Raw genomic sequence first — 25042 nt, 5'->3', positions numbered from 1 at the left:
TGATTCATGCACAAAGAGAGAGGGGCAGGGGGTGGCGATGGAAAGAGCTCGCCCACTCACGCACGCACACGCACACACACACACACTCAGTGGACGTCGGCGAGTTATACATCACGGTTGATTTGAGCAACCTGCATATTAGCATAGATAGAGGACAGTTAGTATTCCTATTTGTTTGTTGACAGATTGCCTGTGGGGAGAAACCAAATATTCTGACAGTGTCTAAAGTAGGATGGATGTCCTAAGGAGAGCTGCCGCTGCTGTTTCAGAAGTGCTGAGGTGACAGCTCTGCGATAAGGGACGGCCAAGGACAGATGACCACAGCACAGGTCACTGGATGATACTGGGCGACATATTGGAGGAAATAATATCAACCAGTATTCAGCAGTCAGATGGATGCCAATGATGATAATCCTCACATTTGCTAGAGGTCATTGAGACTCAAACACTGTGCATAGACATATTTTATAAATCAGTCATATTTTCAGAAACCTAAGAGCCTGTCCTCAGTCAGTACATCAATTTGATATCACTTACTATACGTTATACTATGAATTCACGTAATCTATATCAGCCTAAAAAGCTTTATTCTGCAAATAAAATGATGGGTTAACTGAGGTTAGGTGCGTTGAACCTCCACAACATCCCTGACTGACTGTTCAGCGAGCAACCTGCTGATGTCGAGTGAAAGCCTTCTAAATCTGAGTTGCATGACTGTTAGTGTGCGTGTGTGTGAGTGTGTGAGTGTGTGTATGGTTGAAGTACTAGCTCTAATTTGTCTGAGGACACAGAAAGAGACAGCTCTCGCAGTCTGGAGGAAGAGAAAGCAACTCGGCAACTGACCAGCAGAAAGGTAGGACCACGGTGCACATGAGTGAGTGTGTGTGTATGTGTGTGTGTGGGCGGGAATGTGTGTTTGTGCGTCTCTCATAAATCCTGAATGAAGTTTCTATTATTTCCTATATCTCTAGGGAGAGATTAGTTCTATCCAAACAGGCATACACCCGAGGCAGTACTCTCAGTCTTACACAAACACACACACACATGCTAAAGACTGTGCACAAACACACAAACCAGACATAAAAATGAGTGGGCGAAAGAAGAGAAATGACAGCAGGAGACGCTCAGGGACAGAGAGGGAAAGTAAGAGACAGAGAGAGAGAGAGAGAGAGACAGAGAGAGAGAGAGAGAGAGAGAGAGAGAGAGAGAGAGAGAGAGAGAGAGAGATTCAGACAGGGAATAAGTGTCATGTCCCTGACAACAAGCATTACTGATTGTAAAGAATAATGTCTTCTAACACACAACTAGTATCTTCCATAACACACACACACACACACATATACACACACAAGCAGTCAAAGTGTTCCTTTCTTTTCCAGGTGGATTTTCTTGGGCTCAGTTATCATCACCTAGAGCTATAGGATGGAAGGCTATGTAAGAATAAACAGACAAGTAGGCAGCCAGACAGACAGGCAGGCAGACAGACAGACAGACAGACAGACAGACAGGCAGGTAGTCTTTAAAATGGACAGGTCTCTTCAGTTGTATTGACAATGCTAAACCAATGCACTTTACACCCAGACAGAGAAGACAGAGGGAGGGGGCAGAGGGAAACAGTGTGAAATACACAGAGAGACACTATAATTGCAGAAACACTGAAACACTATGCAGGTTGTAGACTGTTCAACCTCACCAAGCCTACAGTGCACAGGTATTACAAAAGCTCTTTGTATGCAGTATGTAGCTGTGGGGTTCGCTATTTGGGCGTCAAACAGATCGTAATTTAAAAAGGTGAGAAAGAAAGAGTAGAAATGTGACATTTGAGCACAAAGGCCTCTCTGCCACCTACCTGTAAGTCCATGTGTGTGAGAGAGAGGGTTTCTCTGACTTCTCAGCTCTTTACTGTGGAGATCAGCTCCCTGTGGAGCCGCCTCCCGCACACTGACAGTATAGCGAAGCGTAATGTAGGAGGGAATGGGACACCAACAGGGAATAAAGCTTCTACATGTGGCAAAATGCACCAGCTATGTCTCTTAGAGTACATGCATGTATGGACTCTCAAAGCATCACAGCTGCAGGTATTTAAAATGTGCATAATGCTTTTCCCCGTGGCTCAGAACACAGTACACTTGATGCATCCTGCTTTAAACTCACAAGGAAACGGCATTTCGATGGTTTCTCGCTTCTGTAATTCAACACATATCCAGTTGAAACAGGATGTTGGGACGGGACATGATGCAGGGAGGGGCTGCTTAAAAGTGGGCAGGTTGGAAGTTAGAGGACCACCATGAAGTAACCACTAAAATCATGTATATATATTTTCCAGCATGTAAAAGCAATGGGATTTTGGTATAAAAATACAAGAAAATTAACATTTTGTCAGTTTTTTTGGCATTCATCGTTATAGGTGTTATGTTATGATATGACAATTACCTAACAACAGCTGATGAAAAAGTTATTTTTCATTTGATGGTGTCTTTAACTCTTATAGAAACAGTGGAGAAACCTGTCTAAGCTGCTCTATCTCTCTATCTATCCCACTTGCCATGCCATTTTAATTAAAACAAAACTTCCACCAGGTGCTTTCATTTTCACATCCCATTTTTCCCCCCCACTAACCTCAGACAGATTTCAGACACCCCAGAGAATTGGAAGCCAAAACCCCATAACAGCCCAGCAGGTGTTCTATAACAAAGCTAGCTGTTGCCTCCAAGCTGTTGGCTGCAGCTGTATTGTCCTTTCCCCAGGGCTTGTGGCGGGTGCAGCTCTTTCTCCACTGCTTTTCTGCTCAGTCAGATTGAGTCCGCTGTTCGGCAGCTGCTGTAGAAGGACATTAAGGAAGCGACGGACAGGGTCACACCTCAGTCCTGTAGGCCAGCGACCGGCTGAAATGAAAACCAAAGTGACTGTGCGTCTGTATATATGTTTGCGCGTGTGTGTGTGTGTGTACGTGCGTGCGTGTGTAGGCCCTGACTGTCTGCCTGTTACTGAGGGCTGCTGTCCTGTTGTTTATATTGCTCCCTCACTCGTCACACAAGGTTAATTGTTGGGATGACCTTTTTCTGAACAAACACCTCAGAGACATCACAAGGCTGGCTACGCTCTCACTAGTGAGGAAACACACACACGCATACAGAGGATGTGTGTGTTTGCTCAGAGAACTGACACCCTCGTAATCTCCCAGTGTGTTATGGAGCCATGAAATAGTCCAAGAGATGGAATTAGATTCTGTGACGTGTCAGCCAGTCAAAGCATTAAATACTATTGGATTTTTGCCAGCTGCTAGGCTTGTGTGTGTGTGTCTTGTTTAGATTGCTCTCTTACTATAAGGGCGCATAAACTGATTACTATAAAGAGAGCATTAATACCACATGCGCTTTTCTGCAAAATAGAGCACATATTTGCCTGTCAAAGAACTAAACTGGTAAGAATATGACAAATACTGAAGAAAAAGAGACAGTTAAGTTGCCATTTGACAGTCAAAGCAAGAGACCACACACGCAAACACTCAGTCCAGTTAGTTTGAGGAGGAATATAAGAAGCTGCTTCATCTACTTGCTCAGCACATCGACAACACTGCACAACTGCAACGCAGGCTACACCTGTGGCAAGTCTGTGTGTATCTGAGAGACAGAGAGAATGAATTCTGTTTATTAAACAGAGGTAGAAGTGGATTGAAAGCGCTACCTCAGGTACTCAGGTAATTTAAAAGTGGCGAGGAGAGAAGAATAAACAATGGCATTATTGTCAGCAACACCAGCCCCGCTACCTGTTAAGACCTCCATTTTATTAGAAAAGGCCAGGGTACAGCGGACGTGATGAGAAAGTGTCAGAGGCGGGTGTGGGCTTAATTAGGCAGGATCAGGCGAGCGTGTCTGAGACAAGAGTCTTGAAAGACAGCCCAATTACTAACTTTAACTGAGGCAAAAAGTTGGGAATTTTTTCTGTTCCATTCTGCTAAACAGACTGCTACGACCGCTGCTGGCGGTGAAAGTGAAAGTGTCCTCTCTCCAGGATACCATGAAGAAATCAATCTCCTGAAATATCTCTCCAGAATAAATTAACCTCTTACAGAGCACAGATGTTGCGAGCGGCGAGTCCCATCCCTGGTTCCAGAAAATGTTTTTACCATTCATTTTCAGCAAAGAATTGATACACTAAAAGCTTCCAAGTGGACAAAAAGGTGCCAAGTGGCTCCACGCATTAAATTCAGTCAGGGAATTCACCATTAGACTGTGAATGAAACACCATTTCTAGCTATTGTTAAGAAAATATATATATTTTTCAAAACCTTGTAGAAGCTTTTGTCCTGGAGTTTAAAAAAAATAATGAATAAAATTATCATATATTTTTTTTTTTATATTTTCTTACTGTTGTCACAAATTGTATTTTAGACTAAATATAATGCATGGCAGCACTTTGAACCATCCTTTCTGAGATTCCCATGCAAAAAATGACTAGTAAAATCATATCGGGGGGTGAGGATTAATTTGAGAGGGACAGCAGGATAGTTGTCTAGTCGATGGAACTGTGAGAGAATCTGGGCATATAGAAGTAAACGAGCAATAAGCATGTTTGAAATAATAAAACAATAATGCAAGAATAGCGCATATTGTCCATTTCGGTAATTTTGAGTATGCAGACCCGATCCAAATAATTAACTAACCAAATTTGGGCTCTTCCCTGTGCCAGAGTCATCTCAATGATTGGCTCGAACTTCTGGCTTCTCACAGAAACACACAGGCTCACACGCTCTTTGTTGCTGCCAGAGTTATCTCTATTGTACCTCCTCTGTGCTTATTTCAAAGTACTTGTTAGGAGAGAAGTAAGTAAAGATAATTGGCTCATATACACAGGGGGCGACCCTCCTGCAGTGTAGATACCACGCACACATTCATATACACCTACACAAACAAAGACACACACACACACACACACACACACACACAGTATACAGGTGGTTCATTAAGGTGCCTAAGTGAGTGAGGAGAATGGGGGAATAGAGAGTGGCTGTAGTCATTAACAGCCACAGGCAGGTGGCATTACAGAGTCTAGCCAAGAGAGCGTCTAATGACAGCGGCAGAGGAGAGCGAGGGGGGGGGGGAGAGCCGGCTGAAAGGAGTTGGACAATATTTCCTCTTCAATATTATTATTTTGCCTTTAAGCCACACAGAAAACTAACAAACCTACAGTACAGCCAAGGACTATATGGGTTGGCCATGAAATCTGGATGAGCTCCATGAGTGTGTGTGTGAGTATGTGTCTTTCTGTGTCTGGGAGTCTTTGTCGGCATTTGTGTGTCTTTGTGTGTCTGTGTGTGCGCCTGCGTGCGTGCTGTAATTGTTTGTGTGCGTGTGAGAAGCATGCCAAATCATTGTCCCCCTCTCTTTTAGCGCGGGGAGAGCTGAGGGAAAGAGAGACCCCTAGATCCCCAATCCCAACCGCAGCTGGCTGAGGGCGATAAGACAAACAGGCTCCCCCATCAGGGCGCAGCTGAATAGGAGCAGAGGAGGAGAAGATGAGTGGAGGGGAGAGGAGGGGAGGGGAGAGGGAGGCATGGGGCAGAGAAATGTCACAGTTTTATAAGACCTGCACAGGCACGGAGACGGGCCTGCGTTCCTGTGCCTTGAGTGCGTGTGGGTGTGCGCAGCATGCGAGTGCGGGCGTGTGTTTGAAATCATATTGTCATATTGGGCCATTAGCCAAAGCCATTACCCAGTCCCATTCCCCATCTGTCTGTAACTTTTCAAAATGCAGAACTCCAACAAGGTCAGAAACACACCCACAAAGACAGAGAAAGGAGAGAAAGTTGAACAAAAATACCCCGCCATTTCTAAGTGTACGGCTCCATCCTCCAAATATGACTCACACCCAGGAAAGGAGTCGATAACGAGAACCTGTCTATTGTGTACGGAACAGCAAGTCCCAAGCAAAACAGCTCGGGCTGAAAAAGGCAAGGAGAAAGCACTGTACTACATTTAGAGTTCATTTGAAGTTCAACCTGACGCTCAGACAGAGATTTTCACCCCGCGAAAACTCTGTTCGGTTCAGTCGTTTTTACACAATTACTCATCCAGGTGGTTATTAAAGCTATGACTAATATGTAAGCTTTATCGTTGTCAAACAACCCCCATCTTTCTCCGGTGCCCCGTGGATTCCACCAAGGTGATTTGAAGTGTGTGTGGCGGTTGCATGTGTGTGATCCTGCATGACGCCACTGGACGAGGTGAACAGTTAACTCTTTTGTTCCTCGGTAATCTGAGGATTTGGCTGAGGAGGACAGAGGATAGACAGGAGATGAGGCTGGACTCTAACACACATGCGCAGGCTAAAGGATATTCTGGAAACATCGGGCTTTGCAGAATGACCCGTGTAACCATCTGCAGACATTTGCTTTGTTTATGTGCGAGTGTGTGTGCGTGTGTGTGTGTGTATTCTTATGAGCGTCAACGTACAACACAGCATCTCTGGCTGCACTAAAGCATCTTATATCACTCCCATTCATAATCGGCTCCATAATACAATGTGAAACGCGCTATCAATCGAGTGAGTTGAGGGGAAACCGATACTTTGACACTGTGACACGGCGGCTGTCTGCTTGTGACAGAAAACTGTTTCTTTGTGCTACTGAGTGAAGGAGAGCGGCTGATAAAGGAGGTGAGGTGGAGAAGAGAGGAGAGGGGATTATTGTGATGGCTTTCCTGTCATCACTGCCACAAAGCAGGTCGCAGAATCAGCAGAGGAGCAAGGAGGAGGATTCCCTATTGAGTCGAGACAGCCTGCACTTTGACTAACAAATGAGAAACAAACGGTGTCATCAGCACTACCAAGGTTCCTCAAAATCCCCAAGACCTGTTTCTTCATCGTGCCAGGAGAGCATTGACCAGGATCTCTCTCTCTCTCTCTCTCAGCACAGTTAGAGCTGCCACAACTTTTCATCTCTTTCCTACTGTAGAAACACACACACACTCTTAAAGTGGGAATCCATGAGATCCTCTTTTTTTTTTTTTTTAGTTTTGATGACATCTTTAATGATACGCGGTCATTGCTGTAGTGTTTTTGCACTGCACTTCACAACAGAACTGTGACATCTTTTCCTTCGATTTTCCTTCGAGGTGAAACAGATCACTTCAAGTGCACCAAGTGCAGCAGAGGATTTTTCCCGGGAAAGACCCCAGACAGAGACACCAGGTGTGTAGAACAGCAAATGTTAAAGCTTTCATGAACTGGATATAGGTTCAATTTATAGGAAAGTTATTATGATACGACCAGTCAGATTCCACATATATATATACAGAATATATACAAGGTTATCAATTATTAAAAAGTGATCCTGTGAACTGTGGAGCTGTCATCCTGCACTAAAGAATACAATTTTTGCATAATCAGTCATTATACTGTAAGAGCAGCGCCTATCAACAGGCTCGATTCAGATTCTTCTTATTCTGCTTTGAACCATTAGAAACCACAAAGTAGCAATCACTGCTTATTAGAGCAGAGCGGTAGCACACTCCTCATTGTTCCATTCTATCTTTAGACCGGCTGTCTAACTCAAAGCTAAGTGGAGAGGAGTAGGGAGGATTGTTTAAGGAGCTGGTAAAGAAGAAGAGGCATAGAGGGACCAGCGCTCAATTCGTCTCCGACTCTGAAAAGACACCGCAGTGCAGGAGATGGAGACCTGGGAAAGACGAACACACACACACACACACACGTCTCTTTCTCTCTCTGTTGTAGGCTCACCACACACACACACACACACACACACACACTGTCTGTCGCAGGCTTTCTTTGGTATGCGTCTCTCTCTGTCACTGTCTCTGTGAAAAGATATAGCAACGCAGGAGATGGAGAACTGAGGAGGAGGAATGCGCACGTTGTGTTTCTGTTAGAGGAATACCACAGGCACACATGCACTGTCTGTCTTTGACTCAAGGGCACAAACAAACACACACACACACACACACACACACACACACGCAGTCGTTCCCTGAGACGGAGAGTGGTTCCACAGGGTGTTGTGAGGACTGTGTTATTCATATCTGGTGAAAGCTCCTCATATGAAACATTCATCCTGAGGAGGCTCAAGGAGGGAGCAGGGCAGTGGGACTGAGGCTGGGATTAACACTGTCAAAATCCTCCCCTCTACCCTCTATCCTCTACCCCGAGACACCTGAATCCACTTTATCCAAAAGGAAATGAGAGCTCTAGCAAAAAAAAAAAATAATGTTGGTGTAGAAACTTTCTGCTCCATCTCTGGCTCTGGTAATGCGCTAAAAATAATTTCCATAAGCGTTATGTCGACATAAAGCCAGACTAAGAGGCAGGCAAGCGGTGACAGAGGTGCTTTTCTAGCCGCTTAGAGGTGCTGACAGAGAGCAGCTGAGGTATTATGGCTCTGAATCAACAGATCAACGGGCCTCAGTCTCACCTCCAGTGTGTGTGTGTGTGTGTGTGTGTGTGTTCGCCCTGTGTCTGCCTATGCAGCTCAACTGACAAGACAGCTGGAACCTAGCTGAATCCTCTGTCTAAATGGAAATTGCAAAAGCCCACAAAACATTGATTTGTCAGCAAACTAATGGTTCACAGGACGGTGAGGAAAGCCTGTTAAATAAATAACAATGATCAGACAGGAAGCAGGAAATGTCCATGGCCTCCAAATTTTAAGTTCTTTTGATTTTGTCAAAGAATTCTCCTGCGGGATTGTATCAGAGCTGATTAAATTGCTGCCGCTCATACTTGGTGTGTGTGTGTGTGTTTGTGTCTGGGCTGCAGGCCCTGATCACATTAAAGTGCATGTTAGGTTTTTTTTTCTCAAAGCCTTTGATAAAAAAAGAAGTTCAGAGAAAAAAAGGATCTGAGGCCAGGCGAATAACTGAAGTCTGTTTTCAGTTTTTACACCACGATCACTATCACAGAGAAGAATGACTGAGGGGTCCTCCGAGATAGCTTCTCACACACACACTCACACACACACACACACACACACACAGCAAGGAACCATGAATCTTTCATTGGCATCACACTAAGCTCAAAGATTCTTTAGCATATGCCTAGGAATTTGAAATTGGAGCTCAAACATGCATTTGAAAGAAAAAAGGATAGAAGAAAGCAATGCTTCTCAATGTAATCATTAATTTATACACATTAGTAATATACTGGACCAACGGCACACACACTGCGCCATGCCCCACAGCTGAGATGATGTCACTCTGCGACCCAAACAGATCATCATACACTAAACACATTCCTTCTGTCCAAAGACAAAAGCAGAAACCAAAAAGGATTGTGATGGATTTTGGTAGTCACCACTCATGCAATATTTGATTTTTGGGGGGGTTATTTTTTGATAAGATAAAGACAGTGCCATTATTTGCTCAAGTATTCCTCCAGCAATACTGTTTTCTAAAACTGAGGGTGACGGATTTTGAAATCCAAGGTTTTGGCTTCTTCAATCAGGATATTTTTTTTTTAGCAAACCTAAAAACAGAGGAAAAGTGTGTGTGTGTGTCTGTGTGTGTGCGTGTGTGTGTATGTGTGTGTGTGTCCGCACGTGTGTGTGAGTGCATGTTAATTATGCCGTCTCCCCTGTGGGTGGTCTTTGCAGGCTTAATTTTGCAGGTCTGTGGACGCCTGCTGTTTCCTTGTCAAGTCTGATTTAACAGAGTTGGAAAACTGGAAGGGAAACGAGGACAAACTATGACATTTGTAACTTTTTCCTGTTAACAGAAAACATAACACAAGCAGCAGCTGGGTAATTGGCGGTTTCTGGTTTTTCGTTATAATACTTCAAGTTCAAGTAAAGTACACAAATTAATAACTGCAACTCAACTCAACCATGATTTCTATAAAGTACTGTAAATGCATACAGAGAGGCTGGGCTAAACACAAAAATAAAAAAGGATTAATAAATAAAAATGAAAAAAGAAACACAATAACTGGGTTCACACCAGCCGCCTGCTTGTGGTTTGCATCTGAACCACATAAGCCCATCTTTAGCACAACTTTTGAATATCATATATTAACTATATTTTCAATAATGTTTAGCCTGTCATGATTTTCCCAACATCAGCTTTTCCATATCAGTAATAGGAATAAAGAGCGTCTCGTTGCATCGCTAATGAGTTAGCTTCGCCCATGGAAGTAACCCAGATGGCCCGTGTGTATTTGTAGTCATTTCTTAGTACAATGCAGGATGGGTAAGATTTTCTCTTTTGTTGTTGTGTGTTGTTATGTTGTTTGGTCAGATTGACTGGTCCCTGGTCCAGATAATGTTTGACAGGCAGACAGATGTCTATGTTGTGAGTTTGTAACTGTATGACCTCAGTCTGAGTTCGACCTGCCAACCTCACTGAACTCAGAAAGGGATTAGATGAATGCATCTCCCTTGATGACAAACAGCCCACACACACACACACACACACACACACATACAGTGACACACACACATTATTTTCCATCATGGTGCCCACTGCCCCCCTGACGACTTGTGCCCACCCAGGCATGAGTGTTAGAGCTGAAACTATTAACTTTACATCCACTTTAATCACCTTTTCCACCTCTGAGGAGAGGAGAGGAGGAGAGGAGAGGAGAGGAGGAGAGGAGAGGAGAGGAGAAGAGGAGAGGAGAGGAGAGGAGGGGACAGGACAGGACAGGAGAGGAGAGGAGAGGCCCAAAAGGTGAATGTGTGTGAGGACAGGGCGGGATAAATAGGCAAACCTCATTACTGAAACTGTCTTTTATCCAATAAAAGCATGGCATAGAGGGGTAGTGGAAAGGTAAGGAGAAGGAGAGGTGAACAAGGGTGAACAGCGGGGATGAAAGGAGAGAAGAGGTGAGGAGAGTCTGTAACAGACCTCTGTACCTCCCTTGTCAAACACTAATGAGTCCCTAATGTTGAGATCCAGTCAGGAATATCAATGAGACGTACTGTAGGACACACACAGACACTCCTGCAGGACACTCACAAAAACACACACAACAGGCGCCTAACAACCACAATGTTTCCCTTTTCTGCTGACAGTTTGCATCACTTTCAAATGATTTTATATCTGCAGCCCATAAACACAACATTTCATTTACAAGTGCCACCTTGCACAAAGCTCAACGCATAAAACTTAAGCGCTGCTAAAATAAGCCACAATAAAATGCTGAATGCCGGAAATACAAAATGTTTTGCTTCTCGCACGATAAACTTAGTCAGTTACAGGATACTGTCACGACTTATAATAGGGATGGCAGGGATTTCACCATCACAGCCTTGAGAGTCAAATACATAAATACATATTACAGCATCTCTGAAGCAGAGAAGGAATGGCAGGCAATGGGACAGTGATTGGAGAGGCAGATGGGGAAGGAAGGAGCGAAGGAGAGGAGGAGGAAATGAGGAGTTGGGGGGCTTGAAGACTGTAGCCATCATTAAAAACTTTATAGGCATACTAATGCAAATGAAAATGAAACTTTAATTAACTAGTTCAATCCCCAAACTATGCTTATCCCTCTCTATAGGAGTCAGGAGTACCATTAGTCTAAAACAAGTCAGTAACGTCCCCCGTGGTGCCAGAAACCCACCAGAGCCTCTCTCAGTCGTGGAAACCAGGAAGGAAAACACAGACCACATCACAGGCCCATATCTCAGAGCGTGAATTTTATTCTCGGCTCATTAATAATCGTTACCCCTCTTAATGACTTTCTCTGAGTGTGCATCTGAACGTGCGCTCTGTGTCTCCTTAATTTGCCCTCATTAGAAGAAAACATCTTGTGGTTGTGTGTAAAATAAGAGATGGGGACCAAAAAAACAACCATCAAGGTCATTAGACAGATGCTACTCTAACTTAGAAGCCTTGGAATGTAGGAGTATCCACATTTATTGCATAAGATGATACAGTAAATAGTTTGTGACATGAATGTTGTCATTGTTGATTGTACTCGGTATCTCCTTCCAATGATTTTCTCCAAGTGTGTCTTTACATAATTAGGGCTGTAATAATTAAACCTAACATTAGTCAGTTTTGTGCATTGCTGCTAACTAACCTGTGAATTCCTGAGTCAGACAGCTAAATACCATGCTTGATCACGCATGGTGAGTTGATTTTACAAGGTCAGTGTCTACTCATACACAGGTCTCCTCATCGGATACAGGAAGACAAGCGTTCTTGCAGTCAGCCTTTATCCCCACTGCCTTTCACAAATGCAAAAATAACTCACAACCTCTGATTTGGTTAATCCTACTGTGTGTTTTCATCTCTACCTGTCTTCTTTAAGCTTATTAAAGAGCTCTATTCTAAAATGTCAGGAAAAAATATAATTACCTGAAGTTTAGCTTGTAGAGGATTTGACTGACTTCAGCGTTTCTCCAGGGAGAGATAAAGACCGAGCTGTCAGGAAGTGTCCCCTCTGACAATCTGGCCCCAGGCTGACAGAGCAGCTATGATGATGGCAGCCATTTTGGGGCCAGAGCGAGGCCAGGCTTACCTGGGAGCTAATGATGCTGGACCATGCCATGCTGAACTGGAGAGGTTTAGTAGCAACAGCAAGGTTGACATTTTCTGTCCCCTGCAATCAAATAAGAATGTCATACAATGCAACATGTGCAGACTAATGACATAAATTGCCATTATATTGTTAAAGTTTTACACTACCAGTCATTTTGTAAAAGTCGGTGTCACGGTGGAGATTTCGTTTTGGAACAAACTCTTTCTCTCTCTTACTCACTTCACTATAGCCCCTTATCACCTCCCTCTCCCCTCCCTCTCCCCTCTCTCTATACCACATTAGGTGTGGGCCCACCTTTGATGCTAATGTCACTGGCTGTTGTGCTGCTCTAGGTCTGTAACGATCCCATTGCTGTCATGTCTGTCACTCCACCAATCAATCAAAGCTGCCTGTGTGCGAGCTTGTGTGCGAGTTTGTGTGTGTGTGTTGATTAGGAGACTCCATTAACTCTTATGAAATCCTGACGCCGGGCCATGGTGCCTGGGGAGAGGCACTTACGGAACGTTGGGTTGCTGTGTGAGTAATCGGTTTACCGGAGCCGGGGGAAAGATAGTGTGGGGAGAAAAAAATAGGATTTTCAAGCCCCACAGCCAGCGAGCACAGGCCCAGAGCAGGCAATGTGCGGTGGAGACGATTAAAGCAAATGGATTCACAAGTACACAAATATGTCGTTGGGCTCCAAAGTCCCTGCCTTTAGAATAGACGGGTGTGCAGTTTGGCATGGCTGCCGGTCAGGACACAGTGACGCAGCTCTGTGGAGCTCAACGCAAATTCCCAGCTCAGCATTTCAACATTTCTCAATACCCCTCTCTTGAACAATTGAAATACCTTGAACCATATCGTACAGTCCAAAACGCAAAAAGTTCTGTTTCCTTCTACCTTGTCACACGGTGCATATTTAGCCAGTGGAGGATTTGGCTGACTTCAGCATTTCTCCAGGGAGAGATAAAGACCAAGCTGTCAAGAAGTGTCCCCTCTGACAATCTGGCCCCAGGCTGACAGAGTAGCTATGATGATGGCAGCCATTTTGGGGCCAGAGTGAGGCCAGGTTTGCCAGGGAGCTAATGATGCTGGACGATGACACGTTGTCCTAGAGAAGTTTAGTAACAACAGCTGGGTTAACAGTTTCCGCTCTCTGCAATCAAATAAGAATGTCATGCAATGTCACGTGTGCAGATGTGAAGATTCTTCTAAATTCACACCGAAAGTTAAAAGAGTTTACCCACAAATCGCAACTCTGTCTCTGGAATATTTGTGTGTGTGTGCACAGCAGGAGTCTCTGGGTTACATAACATATGGACAGGATTAATCTCTGATGAGGGGGTTATTGTCCCAGTGATGAATGGATTCAATCAGAATTCCTATCCAAGTCATAACTGAAGTAATTGAAGTCTCTCAAAGCAAGCACCCCCTGTAATTACATTACACTGGGGTAATCATAATGATGAGTTCTTAAGTCATAAGTAAAAGTTCAAAGAAATTGGGTTTGCCCATAAACCCATGGTCTTTCCCACTTAACGCTCATAAGTGAACTATGTCTTAACTGAACTAACAGTATTAATTTCTCAACCGCATATCCTTCAAATTAAAACAGTCAAAACTTTCAAGCCTCAATCAAAATCAGTGGCTCGAGTAGTTCCTCCAGTATTCAGAGTCCGGGTCAAGTGCCCACAATATGGCATGAACACAGCATCACCTCTCATCACCACTGACCGGAAAGAGGAAAAACATTCTCCATTAAACTTTGCTTGATTGGGCTATCAGTTAGACACCGTGGGCAGCAGGGGACATTGAGTTTATTCTGACTGGTTGGCTAACTGACATATATTGACTAGGCCTTGTCTACTGTGCTTTCTTCTCTGACTGCTTCAGAGTTGTGCATGTGCATGTGTGTGTATGTGTCGTGTGTGTGTGTGTGTGTGTGTCGTATGTGTGTGTGCGTGTGGGTGTGTTATTGAGGAGACCTTGTCCAAAGCGCTGTCTGAACTGACTGATTGATTGTCAGACCAGCTGCAGTGTTCTCCTGTATTACCATCCCTCAAGCCAGAACCATGTGTGTGTATGTGTGTGTGTGTGTGTGTGTATTTCTATACGTATGCCTGTACAGTATGTGGGTGGCCTGTGTGAATGTATTACATGAGTTGTTGCCTTCTGAGAACACCAAACCCGCAGGCTTCCTCTAATCGCCTCCTCTCCTCCTCTCCTTATCACTCTCTCCACTCCGCTGTCAATCACACTGAAGTTGTTACTGAAGGACCTTCAGCGAAGAGAGTAAATGTCCTCAGCAGGCCCACTCACAACTAAATTACAGTCACTTATTGTCAGTTTCTGCTGTTTCTCTGTCTCTTTCACACACACACACACACACACACACACACACAAACACGTGCACAAACATACCAATACACATGCAACACTCGCAGCCCGAATGAGTCACCAAAGCAGAGTAAAAGAGAAGGGGGGAAAGAGAGTGACACACACACACACTCCTCTAGACATCCTTTCTGCCAAACACTCACAGTCGATGGCACTCACATGTGCCCTTCAGACATCCTCCACACAAATGTGGACAGCCACACACACACACACACACACACACACACACACACACACGCACACACACAGCAATTTCCTAGCTTCAGACTGAGATGTGCTAGCTGATAACCCTTGATGACACAAGGCACACACATACACTCACAACAAAACAACACACACACACACGCACCAAATGAGTCACAAAGGCATAAGAAACGGGAACGGGGTTACGACCTACATAGTAATATACAGTAATTTTGTTTGGCTATTTCCTGGACTCGTATCACATCCGACTCCGGTCTGGCCCCCCTCTCTCCCCTTGGCTCTCTTCCCCATACCAATGTGTTGCTATCAATCTAATAGAGAATGACTGAGCTAATGGACAGAAAATCATGCTCTAATGCAGATCAGATGTTGGGAGTGACAGTACAGCACAGCTAGAGAGAGGCACACGATGAATGACACAGGACTCCGTCACGCTCAACGACTCCCAGTCAGCTGATCAATCAGTCGCTTGGTGATAAACACCCCTGACAAGGCAATGGCTTGGGACTGGTGTACAAAAAAAAAAAATTCCTCAAACTCTGACTACTCACACATTTGTAACACATAAAGAGAATCAAATATTCCTTTGTCTGTTCTCCTCTGCGATCCTCCATCCGAGACACACACACATCGACTTTTCCCAGCCAAATTCTGCGCCTCCCGCCCCTCTTCGCCTCTCCCCTTGCTTTGTTCTCCAGTCTCTCCCTCTCACCTCATCTCTTCTCCTCTCTCCCCTGCAGGCATTTACAAATGAATGTGTTTACAGAGAAGGGGAGAAGGGGGGGGGGGGCGACCGGGGGGAGAGGTGAGCGGGGCTTATTTTAATTAACGATCGCCCGGCCCTCCGTAGATTCGGTCAAAGATTAAAACTCGTTAGGATTGATTCTGGCTTCCACCCCTATTAAGCTACGGTCCCACCGTGGCCTGAAAGAGTTGGAGAGGTGGGGGGAGAGAGAGAGAGAGAGTGGCTAGAGGATGGACAATGAGAGAGCAAGGAAGTGAGGACAAGGGTATGGGGGCAGACATAGACAAAGGAGAGAGAGAGAGAGAGAGAGAGAGAGAGGAAGGAGAGGCAAGATGAATCAGGACTAGGGGCCGACCATGAGAGAGAGACGCAGTTAAGACACTCCGTTAGATAGAGACAGAAATATATATGATATTATTATGTAATCTGATTTGAGCGAAAGGAGGCGGAGTGAGGATAGAGACAGTGAAGAAGAGAGAAAGAGAGCGAGAGAGAGAATGAGAGTGCAGCTGAAGTGGAGACTGTCTGACTGTTTAGAAATATAGTTAAGACAAAAGGGAGAGGACAGGGAAGGACGGATGACCAATTATTGAAACTTATTAATTTCTCTGTGCAAACATCCAATCCACTTTACCTTGAGAAGAGCATTTGAATGTCAAACAGAGCCCAGGACTTAAGGTTTACTCAGGCTAGGGCTAAATGTGGACTGCTCCTCCGTATCATTACAGGACTGTTGGATAGTATCCGTGCATTAGCACATTATGATTGACAGGAAGGGCTTCTATAATGGGGCAAACGACGCCTACAGACTCCCAAAGAGCATCTATGGGATTTGCCAAGCAAATACAAGACTGTCTGCACCCTAATAAGTCTTCTTGCACTTTTTCCCTTGCTTCCGTCCTTCCTATGCTCCTTCTTTCCTTTCTCCTTTCTTTCTTCCCTCCTGTCTTTCATTGTTCCTTCCTTCTTTCCCTCCTTCGATGATGTAACTGATGCGACAGATAAGCCAAAGTAAACCGCTCCGAGCGTTCCCCTACCCGGCCATCTAGTCACATCACGTCAGCAAATCTGGCACTTCCAGGAGAAGCCAGGCCCGGAAATCCAAGGAGGATCCCTGATGGGGAAACGTGTGTCAGACATGTCCCCAAACACTAGATGACACATTAAATAAAGGCTTTTAATTAGTGCCAGTGGCCATTAAGATTCCATCAGCGGCAGCAACTATCACACTGAGAAGGTGACACTTGGCCAAACTCCCTCTGACAGGCTCAATTATGTAGCCCCCCCCCTCCCCCCCTTCCCCCCTTCCCCTCCCCTCCTACCCTGGAATCAGTTCGGTCTAGCAATTGTAAATCACGCTTTCCACCATAGGGGTGCTGCATCAATCAGCAGGTTGGGGTGCGTGTCATGTGAGCAAAGGAGTGGGGGTTCCAGACCGGCTCACGACCTTTGTTGCAGTCAACCCCCCCCCCCCCCCTCTCTCTCTCTCTCTCTCTCTTGGTCATCCTTCTTGTCATTCCCTTATATAATATGACTTCCAGAGCACGGCTCAGCTGCTGACCTAGTGCTTGAACATTTTCTAAGTATGAGCTGGAATATGTACTCCATCATGCTGAAAGCTCGGTTATGTTGTCCTTGTGTCTTGTGGTGTTTGATTGTCTATTTATTCTATCTTGCCTGTCTTGTGTGAACAAAAAACTTGCTCTTCTTCATTCTATATACTGCCCAGTAAAGTAGAAAATAATAAGATTCTGCTGTAGCAAGGTACACCGTTCATGATATGCCTTTTTTCCTTAGTCTTATAGAGAGTAGAGTTTGGGTGCTGTATCATCTCGACAGCCACTGTATAGTTATATACTGTATATTATCCTTAGTGGTGACATGTAATCATATGATTCTCTAGAAGATGCTTTTTATTGTGCTGTAGCTGTCAACCCATGTTATCTTGTATGCTGCTCCTAGTAAGCTGAGGATGAGAACGAGGCCCGGGGAGACTGGGATACATTGGCAGCTCCATTGGTCTCAGAATGTCATTGCTGGTTACCTCACTCATTAAGGGCTCTGTGTGTGTGTGTGTGTGTGTGTGTGTGTGTGTGTGAGAGAGAGAGAGTGGCCAGAGATGAACTATCAAGATCTATCAAAAGCAGAGGACAGTCATCTCTCCTAGAGCTGAGAGCCACAGCCATGACTGCTGTGTGACACGAGTCAACTTTTCCATATACTGTATCACTGCAAGCAACCACATAATGACTATGTGCAACCTAACTCACCATAGATTTAATTATTACAGCAGCAACAGAAGCTTGAAGATACGTGTGTGTGTGTCTGTGACCTTGTGTGTGTGCATTTGTGCGTATATCTGTCCGTGTGTGAGCAGTCTATCCGCAGGATTGTGCTGACTACTGTGGAGTGGGCGATCAGCTCGCTTTGCCAGGCACGAATATCCAATTAATCTGAGAGATGGACATGATCTCCCAATTCATACTCCACACACACACACACACACACACACACACACACGCACGGAATGGGGGTTTTACACAATGCATGTTCTCTCTCTAAAATGGTCTTTCCAATATGCACACATGTGCACACAAATTTTGATTCCATGTTTCCTCAAGCCCTTAGGACAGATAGTTTTGAGCTAAATTCAGCTAATCTCCATGCTCCTAATTATCCAGACCGCCTGCCTCCACTGTACCTAATAATGAACACACACACAATAAGCTATGAGTGGGCAAAATTTAATCAAACACAGATTTACAAAAACACTGTTAATTCTCCCCCCACACTGAGAGCCATTCTTTTGGTCCAGTTATTAACAATTGCTGAGAAAGACACAGTGAAAGGATTTGGCATGTTTGCTGAGGAGCTGAAATGGACTTGACAAAGAATAAGAGCGTGGAGGGGAAAGGGGAACAGACACTAAAAAGAAGATATAAAACAATGAGATGATACATTCATTCATTCATTTTCCATACCTACTTATTCCTATTCAGGGTCGGGTCGGGTTATCAAGCATCATTATCTTTTCAGGCAGGATCACGATCCACGACATGGATTACAATTTCTTTCATGTTGCTTTTCTAAGACTATTTTGCAAGTTAGTGAATAGTACAAACCAATTGGTAACTACAATACTCCATTTGAGGAAATATAGCCTACAAGAAAAAAAACACTGCTTGGAACATTCAAGCACTTAAAACACAAGTAAAAGAGTAACTGAAAGACCATTAGGACCAGCCAGAGTACTTTTTCATACATATTTTAATGAATACCACGCCAGTTTCAAAAGGCTGACAATATTGCAAGTGCAATTTTGTAAACAATCAACATTCAGCAAATTCTAGTCTATGCCAATTAGTTAGCTTATCCAAGCAGTCACAGACCCAGCAATCTACAAAGTGTTTTACACAAAATATAAACTTTAGTGTCATCCAAAAAATCGCTTCTTAACGTGCAAAGTATCACCTCTTCTCTCTCACACGTTTTCCTAGAATGCCATGGGACTTTTATTGTGGCGGGCTGCATGTGCTGTGCGTGCAGGAGCATGGATTATTAGCTTCAGCTCCCAGCTTCCAAAAGTTGTGTTTTGGGAAAACAAAAGACTTCATTGGAACAGCATACTAAGGCCTAGGAGGAAACTGCCAACAAAATGAAGGTAAGTCGTTTTATATAGAAGTCATTGGGAAGCTAACAATAGCTTGTTCAAATCAGCGCCATCTAGCGTGAAAGCAAAAGTTTCTTTGTGAAAGCAAAGTTTGGAAGCAGTCAGTGTGTCTGAGAGTGTGTCAGTGAAACTATGATGAATGAATGCATTGCCAAATATACTTGGATTGTGTTAGAATGTAGCATGATTCTTCCGATCCCTCTGTAATGGCAGATTGTGGAGACATTTTCTAAGATCGTCATATCTCCCGGCCCTACGCCAGTCCATCACAGGGCTAACACATACACAGACAAACACACAGGAAGACAAACGCACTCTCGCTCGCTCACATTCAAACCTATGGGTAATTTTAGAGTCACCCGATCCACCTGACCTGCATGTCTTTGGAACGGTGAAGGAAACTGGAGCATCCAGAGGAAACCCACGCAAAAACGGGGAGGGCATGCAAACTCCTGAGATGATACAGTATATGTAAATGGTTTTGATGATATATCTAAATGGTTTTAATGATATATCTAAAAATGTAAATTTCACATCCTTGTGTCCCTCCTTTGTGTGTACACTGACATGACATGCTCCGTTTGTATCAGAGAGAGCAAAGGCATGATTGGCACACTCTGCTTTAGCCTTTAGATAATATTCTGGACTTGAGGAGTGCGAGGAAAAGGAGGCATGACAAGGTTGAGATAATAGATGCTTATGCATATGTGGAGAAGTGATTGCATGTGTTTGTGTGTGTGTGTGTGTGTGTGTGTGTGTGTGCGTGCGTGCGATGTGATTCCTCTTGAGTTTGGCGTGCGAGGCGGAAGAGGAGATTACTGCACCGCGCTTCTATAATTACCTCTCATCTCTCAGCCTGCACTCTTAAACACAAGGGGGGATGCCAGGCTACAACACACACGTACAGGTACACATCCAGTCACACACAGTCACACACACACACACACACACAGTTGGGGGCACTTCGGTACAGTGTAGCAGGCTGAGAGGGAGTTATTTCTAGAGGGTTCCATTTCACTCAAATCAAACGCTGATGGTTGGAGACCACCCACACTACCTTTAAGCAGCACAGGTCAGCTTTACTGCGAGCGCACAGGCACACACGCACACACACTCTATCTCTCTCTCTCTCTCTCTCATGCTCACACACACACACACTGCTTGTAAGTAAGAAGAATGACTCACCTGTTCAGTCCTTCCCACACAAAAAACCCACTTAAGATTCTATTCTCAGAACACAAAGGCATGCACTTAAATCACACCATATACTGTCCATTTTAATTGAGATATTGCAGAAAATCACCTGTCACCTATTCTGTATCTTTCTTTCTCTTACACACACCTCTTTCTGCTCTGTTTATTTCCATGATATGAAAAACAGGAGGACAAAAGATCAGCATCGCTTCAGAATCGAAGGCTTTGCCACAGATTTAGCTGCATCACATCTTCATTACACTGACTCTTATTGGCAAGAGGCAGCCTTAACAACCGTGCAAAGTATCAGGGCTAAATATGTTTTGGAGTCGACAGAGTCTTACAAAGACGAATTAGCCATGCAATTCACAGCTTTCAAAAAGTCATTAAAAACTATGCCAGGAAGTAAATTGCTCCTCCACACTGAATGACTTGTTCTCTGCAATTGTTCGACTACAAAAAAAAAGTAATATGACTTCTTGTGGACAGTAAGGCAACGAGAGGGAAGGGCAGGAGAGTTGAGATGTAGATAATCTTTAAGTCTAAACTGTATTGGGAGTAAGGCATATGCTGACCTAAGGTATCACTGCAGTCTCCTTCACAGTCACATTTACTAATCATCCATAATAAATTTGATAATGAAGTTTTCATTGCATGCTAATCTGACACTGATTACAGAACCAGAGCTGAAGGCAAAGTCACAAGACGGCATCAAATCAAAGATTGGATTCTGAGGGGAGAGGCCAGGAGAAAAGAAAGTCAGTGTGCCAAAGTGTTTTCTGGAGTCTCTGAGTAGCTCGGCAAAGCTCTCTGTTTGTCCAGGCATGACGGTCAGAACAGCGAGTGGGTTGGCAGTTCACATATTCAACTGCTTTACAATCCCTCTGTTGAAATGTAAGGCTTGATGGATGTTTTTGATTTCAGCAGAACAAACTGTCCATTTGTTTTTTCAAAGCATAGGTATAGGAGTCTGTAAGACCTTTACCACACCGCACAATAATGAACAACATAAAACATTCTGGACATTCAACAATGGACCACGGAGAAAATAAGAGTGATGCTGCTGCTTCTTAAAACACCCACACACCACACACACACACAGATATACACACACAAATATTCACACAGATAAGTACACACGCAGACGCATGGATACACATACAGATCCACACATGTGCACACATGAATTCACTGACACACACACACACAGTGAGATCCTGCAATCTTATCTTAATTTGGGATGCATTAAATTTGCAACAAAAGGGCCGCTTAGCTGCTAATGCATGGCCTAGTGGAAATGAGATTAGATTGGCCCTGCCGAGCCGGAGGCACACAGCTGTCTGGACGGGCAGAACTTCCCTCTGCAGGCCTGAGATGTGTTCAGGCATAAAAGCAAGCGTTTTATTTAGGCAGCTGGCACTTAACAGGCAAACGGTGCTCACATAAGCAGTGAGAGCTGTGAGCTAATATCACATTGGAAGGCTGTGGGGACAGGCAAACTCCTCAAGAGTGTGTTCAGCATACAAAGGAGCACATACTAAACACATACATGTGCACACACACACACACACACACACACACACACCCACTCACAATGCATTGGTTCATTAATTATATGGGAATAACACTGGGGTCTGCACATTCTTCAGCTTACTGATTAGTAGCCTACATGCTGCAAGGGGTTGTACTGTCACTCACCCACTCAGTCAGTCAGTCACACACATGCACACACACACACACACACATATATATATATATATATATATATATATATATATATATATATATATATATATATATGTAGAGAGAGAGAGAGAGAGAGAGAGAGCGAGAGAGAGCGAGCACATAATATTTTTACTCCACGGAAGACATTTAGGTCAATTTATGTGACATTCTAAAATCTTAATCGACAAACACGTTTTTTTATAATACAAAGTAGACGCACACAAACACATTCACGCACAAATTTGCCACGCTCGCAAATCCACATGGCATGAGATAAGTGTCGCTCAATCTTTGCTGTGCTTGCGAAGCGAAATAAACATCAGCCCGTTTAGTTATAAACCCTCGGCACATAATGCCCACGTCGATAAGAGGAACTGGATATTTCTTCGTATTAGCCTAGAGTGAGAACTAAGCCAAACCCGAGAAATCCTGGTCAGTCTCCACACACAGTGTGGGTAGCCACATCAGGTAGGTCAGACAGGTGTTATATAGCCAACAGGACTCTTCACAACAGTCAAAAGAGCGACAATAACGTGGTCTCCCATGGGTGAGCCAGGCCAGCAAAACCGCACCATTGTCTTACATTTGTTGACAGAAGCCACCCATCACTCACCATTACAAATGCACCACATTACGAAACCACATAGACATGCAACATATGCCATTAAAAGATGCAATATGTATTTTTTGCAAACAAATATTGTTCTTGAAAGTCAAACACATCGCGCCCCTCTGTCGCTCTCATCCCTTACGAAAAGGAACTACAGCAATCCTACTATTTTAGAGGGACACTACAATAAAAGTCCCTATAGGAATATTATAGGAATATTATAGTGTTACCATGAAGCTGCAAAAATACCATAAAGTACGATAAGGTCCGTATAAACTTATTATGTACCACGGACAAACTATAAGTCCATATAGGAATATTACAGGAATATTATAGTGCTTTTTTTCGTTAGGGGATGAGACAACAGGTTATGGAGAACAGGTTGTGACATTTCAGCCAGACCACCAGAAGTTCGGTGGACCAGGCTCCTTTTGAAGTCTACCTTTGCATATTGAATCTTTTTACTGTAGGCTCCCATACAACATCCGCCGGGGCTTATAGGACGCCCGTTCACTCACCCGTTAGTTGGTCATAGGATCCGTCCAGCTCTCTGGAGTCCGACAAGCTTTGGTCACGGTTTTTCGCCTTCATTTTCCCCGTGTGCGCCGGAATGTGAAACTGTGGGAAACAGCTGATATCTTGGCGATTCTGTTTGGGAAAATAGCGCTTTAATGTTTGCCTCAAGGAGGACGGCTAAGTATACCCGTTAACAACTCATATTAGATGTGCCATTAATATAAAAGAGCGAGGTAAGTCGTTATTTCCCGCGTCCCTCTCCTGCCGTGCGCTCTCGGCAACCAGAAGCTCTCCGCGCTGTCAGTAAAGTGAACCAAGCGCGCTTCTGGTCCACACTCTCACTCTGCCACACACGCACTCTCTCTCTCTCTCTCTCACACACACACACACACACACACACACACACACACACACACACACACACACAAACACAGAGACACACACGCTCAGCTCCTTGGAGGAAACCAAATTATTGCTTTTAAATCTTCATTTTAAGATGCGTGGGGTAGCCTCGTCTCATTTGATTACATAATATATCCTTTTTTCAGGACATCATCATAATCAGCCAATTCTAACATGAAAAAATGCACAATGTCAAAATCTGGATATGACAAAATATACATGGGTACATTTGCAAGAGAAAAATATCATGAAATGCACTTAATAAGAGTATATGCTAACATTTCAACTTGTTTTCTCAGTGGCATAGAGAAATAGGTTAATTCATTCATTCATTAGTCAGTTGGTCGGTCAGCCTGCCGTTCAGCCGTTCATATCAGCATCAGATCCTCGCCTGGTGTCCCTGACTGAGCCAGAGTGTGTCAGATGTGTACAAAGACATCAGCAGGAGCAACAAGGAGCACACTGCTGCTGCCAGGCAGAGGTTCTGACTGTATCTGGTCTATAAATACTCCCTAGCTCTGGGAAGCCTTGTGTGTCTCCCTCTTTTCCTCCTCTCTCTCCCTCTCTCTTCTCTCTTATTCTCTCTGTCTTCGCCTTTCTCTCTCTCTCTCCCTCCTGTTCTGACATTTGGTCACAATCTGTCAAGCAATCTGTCTTTCACTCCGTATTTCTCTACATTCATCAATGTTTCCATCAATACCTCCCTCCATCCCTATGGTTCCCTATCCCTATCTATCCATTCATTCATTTATCCCAGGCGCCACCCAGTAACAAAACAATTCCATTATCAGTCCATTCATTACTGTACCAGAGCAGTGAAGTTATTCTGTTTTTAAGATGTCATGCCCTTTGTCCCCTGCTGGAGGAAGAGTGTGAGGCGCAGTGCATTAGGTGTTAGATTCCTCTCTCATTCACCGCTCTGCTGAGCCATCCATCCAGCTCTCTTGGGGATCAATTGACATCTGAATCAGACACAGGTCACTGAAAGGTTGGCAAGACCTTGTCTCAGACGGGGCTCTGATTTATGCCTTATATGCATCACTGAAATTACCATTCTAGCATGCCTTTCTGTCATGCAGCAGTCCCATAATAGCTACACACAACCGCT

At 44.2% G+C, this 25042-nt stretch overlaps 1 protein-coding gene across 1 annotated transcript in view; it reads right to left on the bottom strand.

Moving 5' to 3' along the window:
- The window catches only part of LOC139916525 (A-type potassium channel modulatory protein KCNIP2-like), a 90025-nt gene extending 66418 nt beyond the window's left edge, over positions 1-23607 (bottom strand). Inside the window, exon 1 of the mRNA XM_078288673.1 lies at positions 23531-23607. Within this exon, the coding sequence (XP_078144799.1) occupies positions 23531-23607 (77 nt within the window). The remainder of the gene's footprint in view (positions 1-23530) is intronic.
- Between the last annotated feature and the right edge of the window lie 1435 nt (positions 23608-25042).

Source organism: Centroberyx gerrardi, chromosome 15 (assembly GCF_048128805.1).
Source record: "Centroberyx gerrardi isolate f3 chromosome 15, fCenGer3.hap1.cur.20231027, whole genome shotgun sequence".
NCBI classification, from domain to species: domain Eukaryota; kingdom Metazoa; phylum Chordata; class Actinopteri; order Beryciformes; family Berycidae; genus Centroberyx; species Centroberyx gerrardi.
Note: the sequence above shows the minus strand (reverse complement) of the source record. Positions and strands in the feature narration are given on the sequence as shown.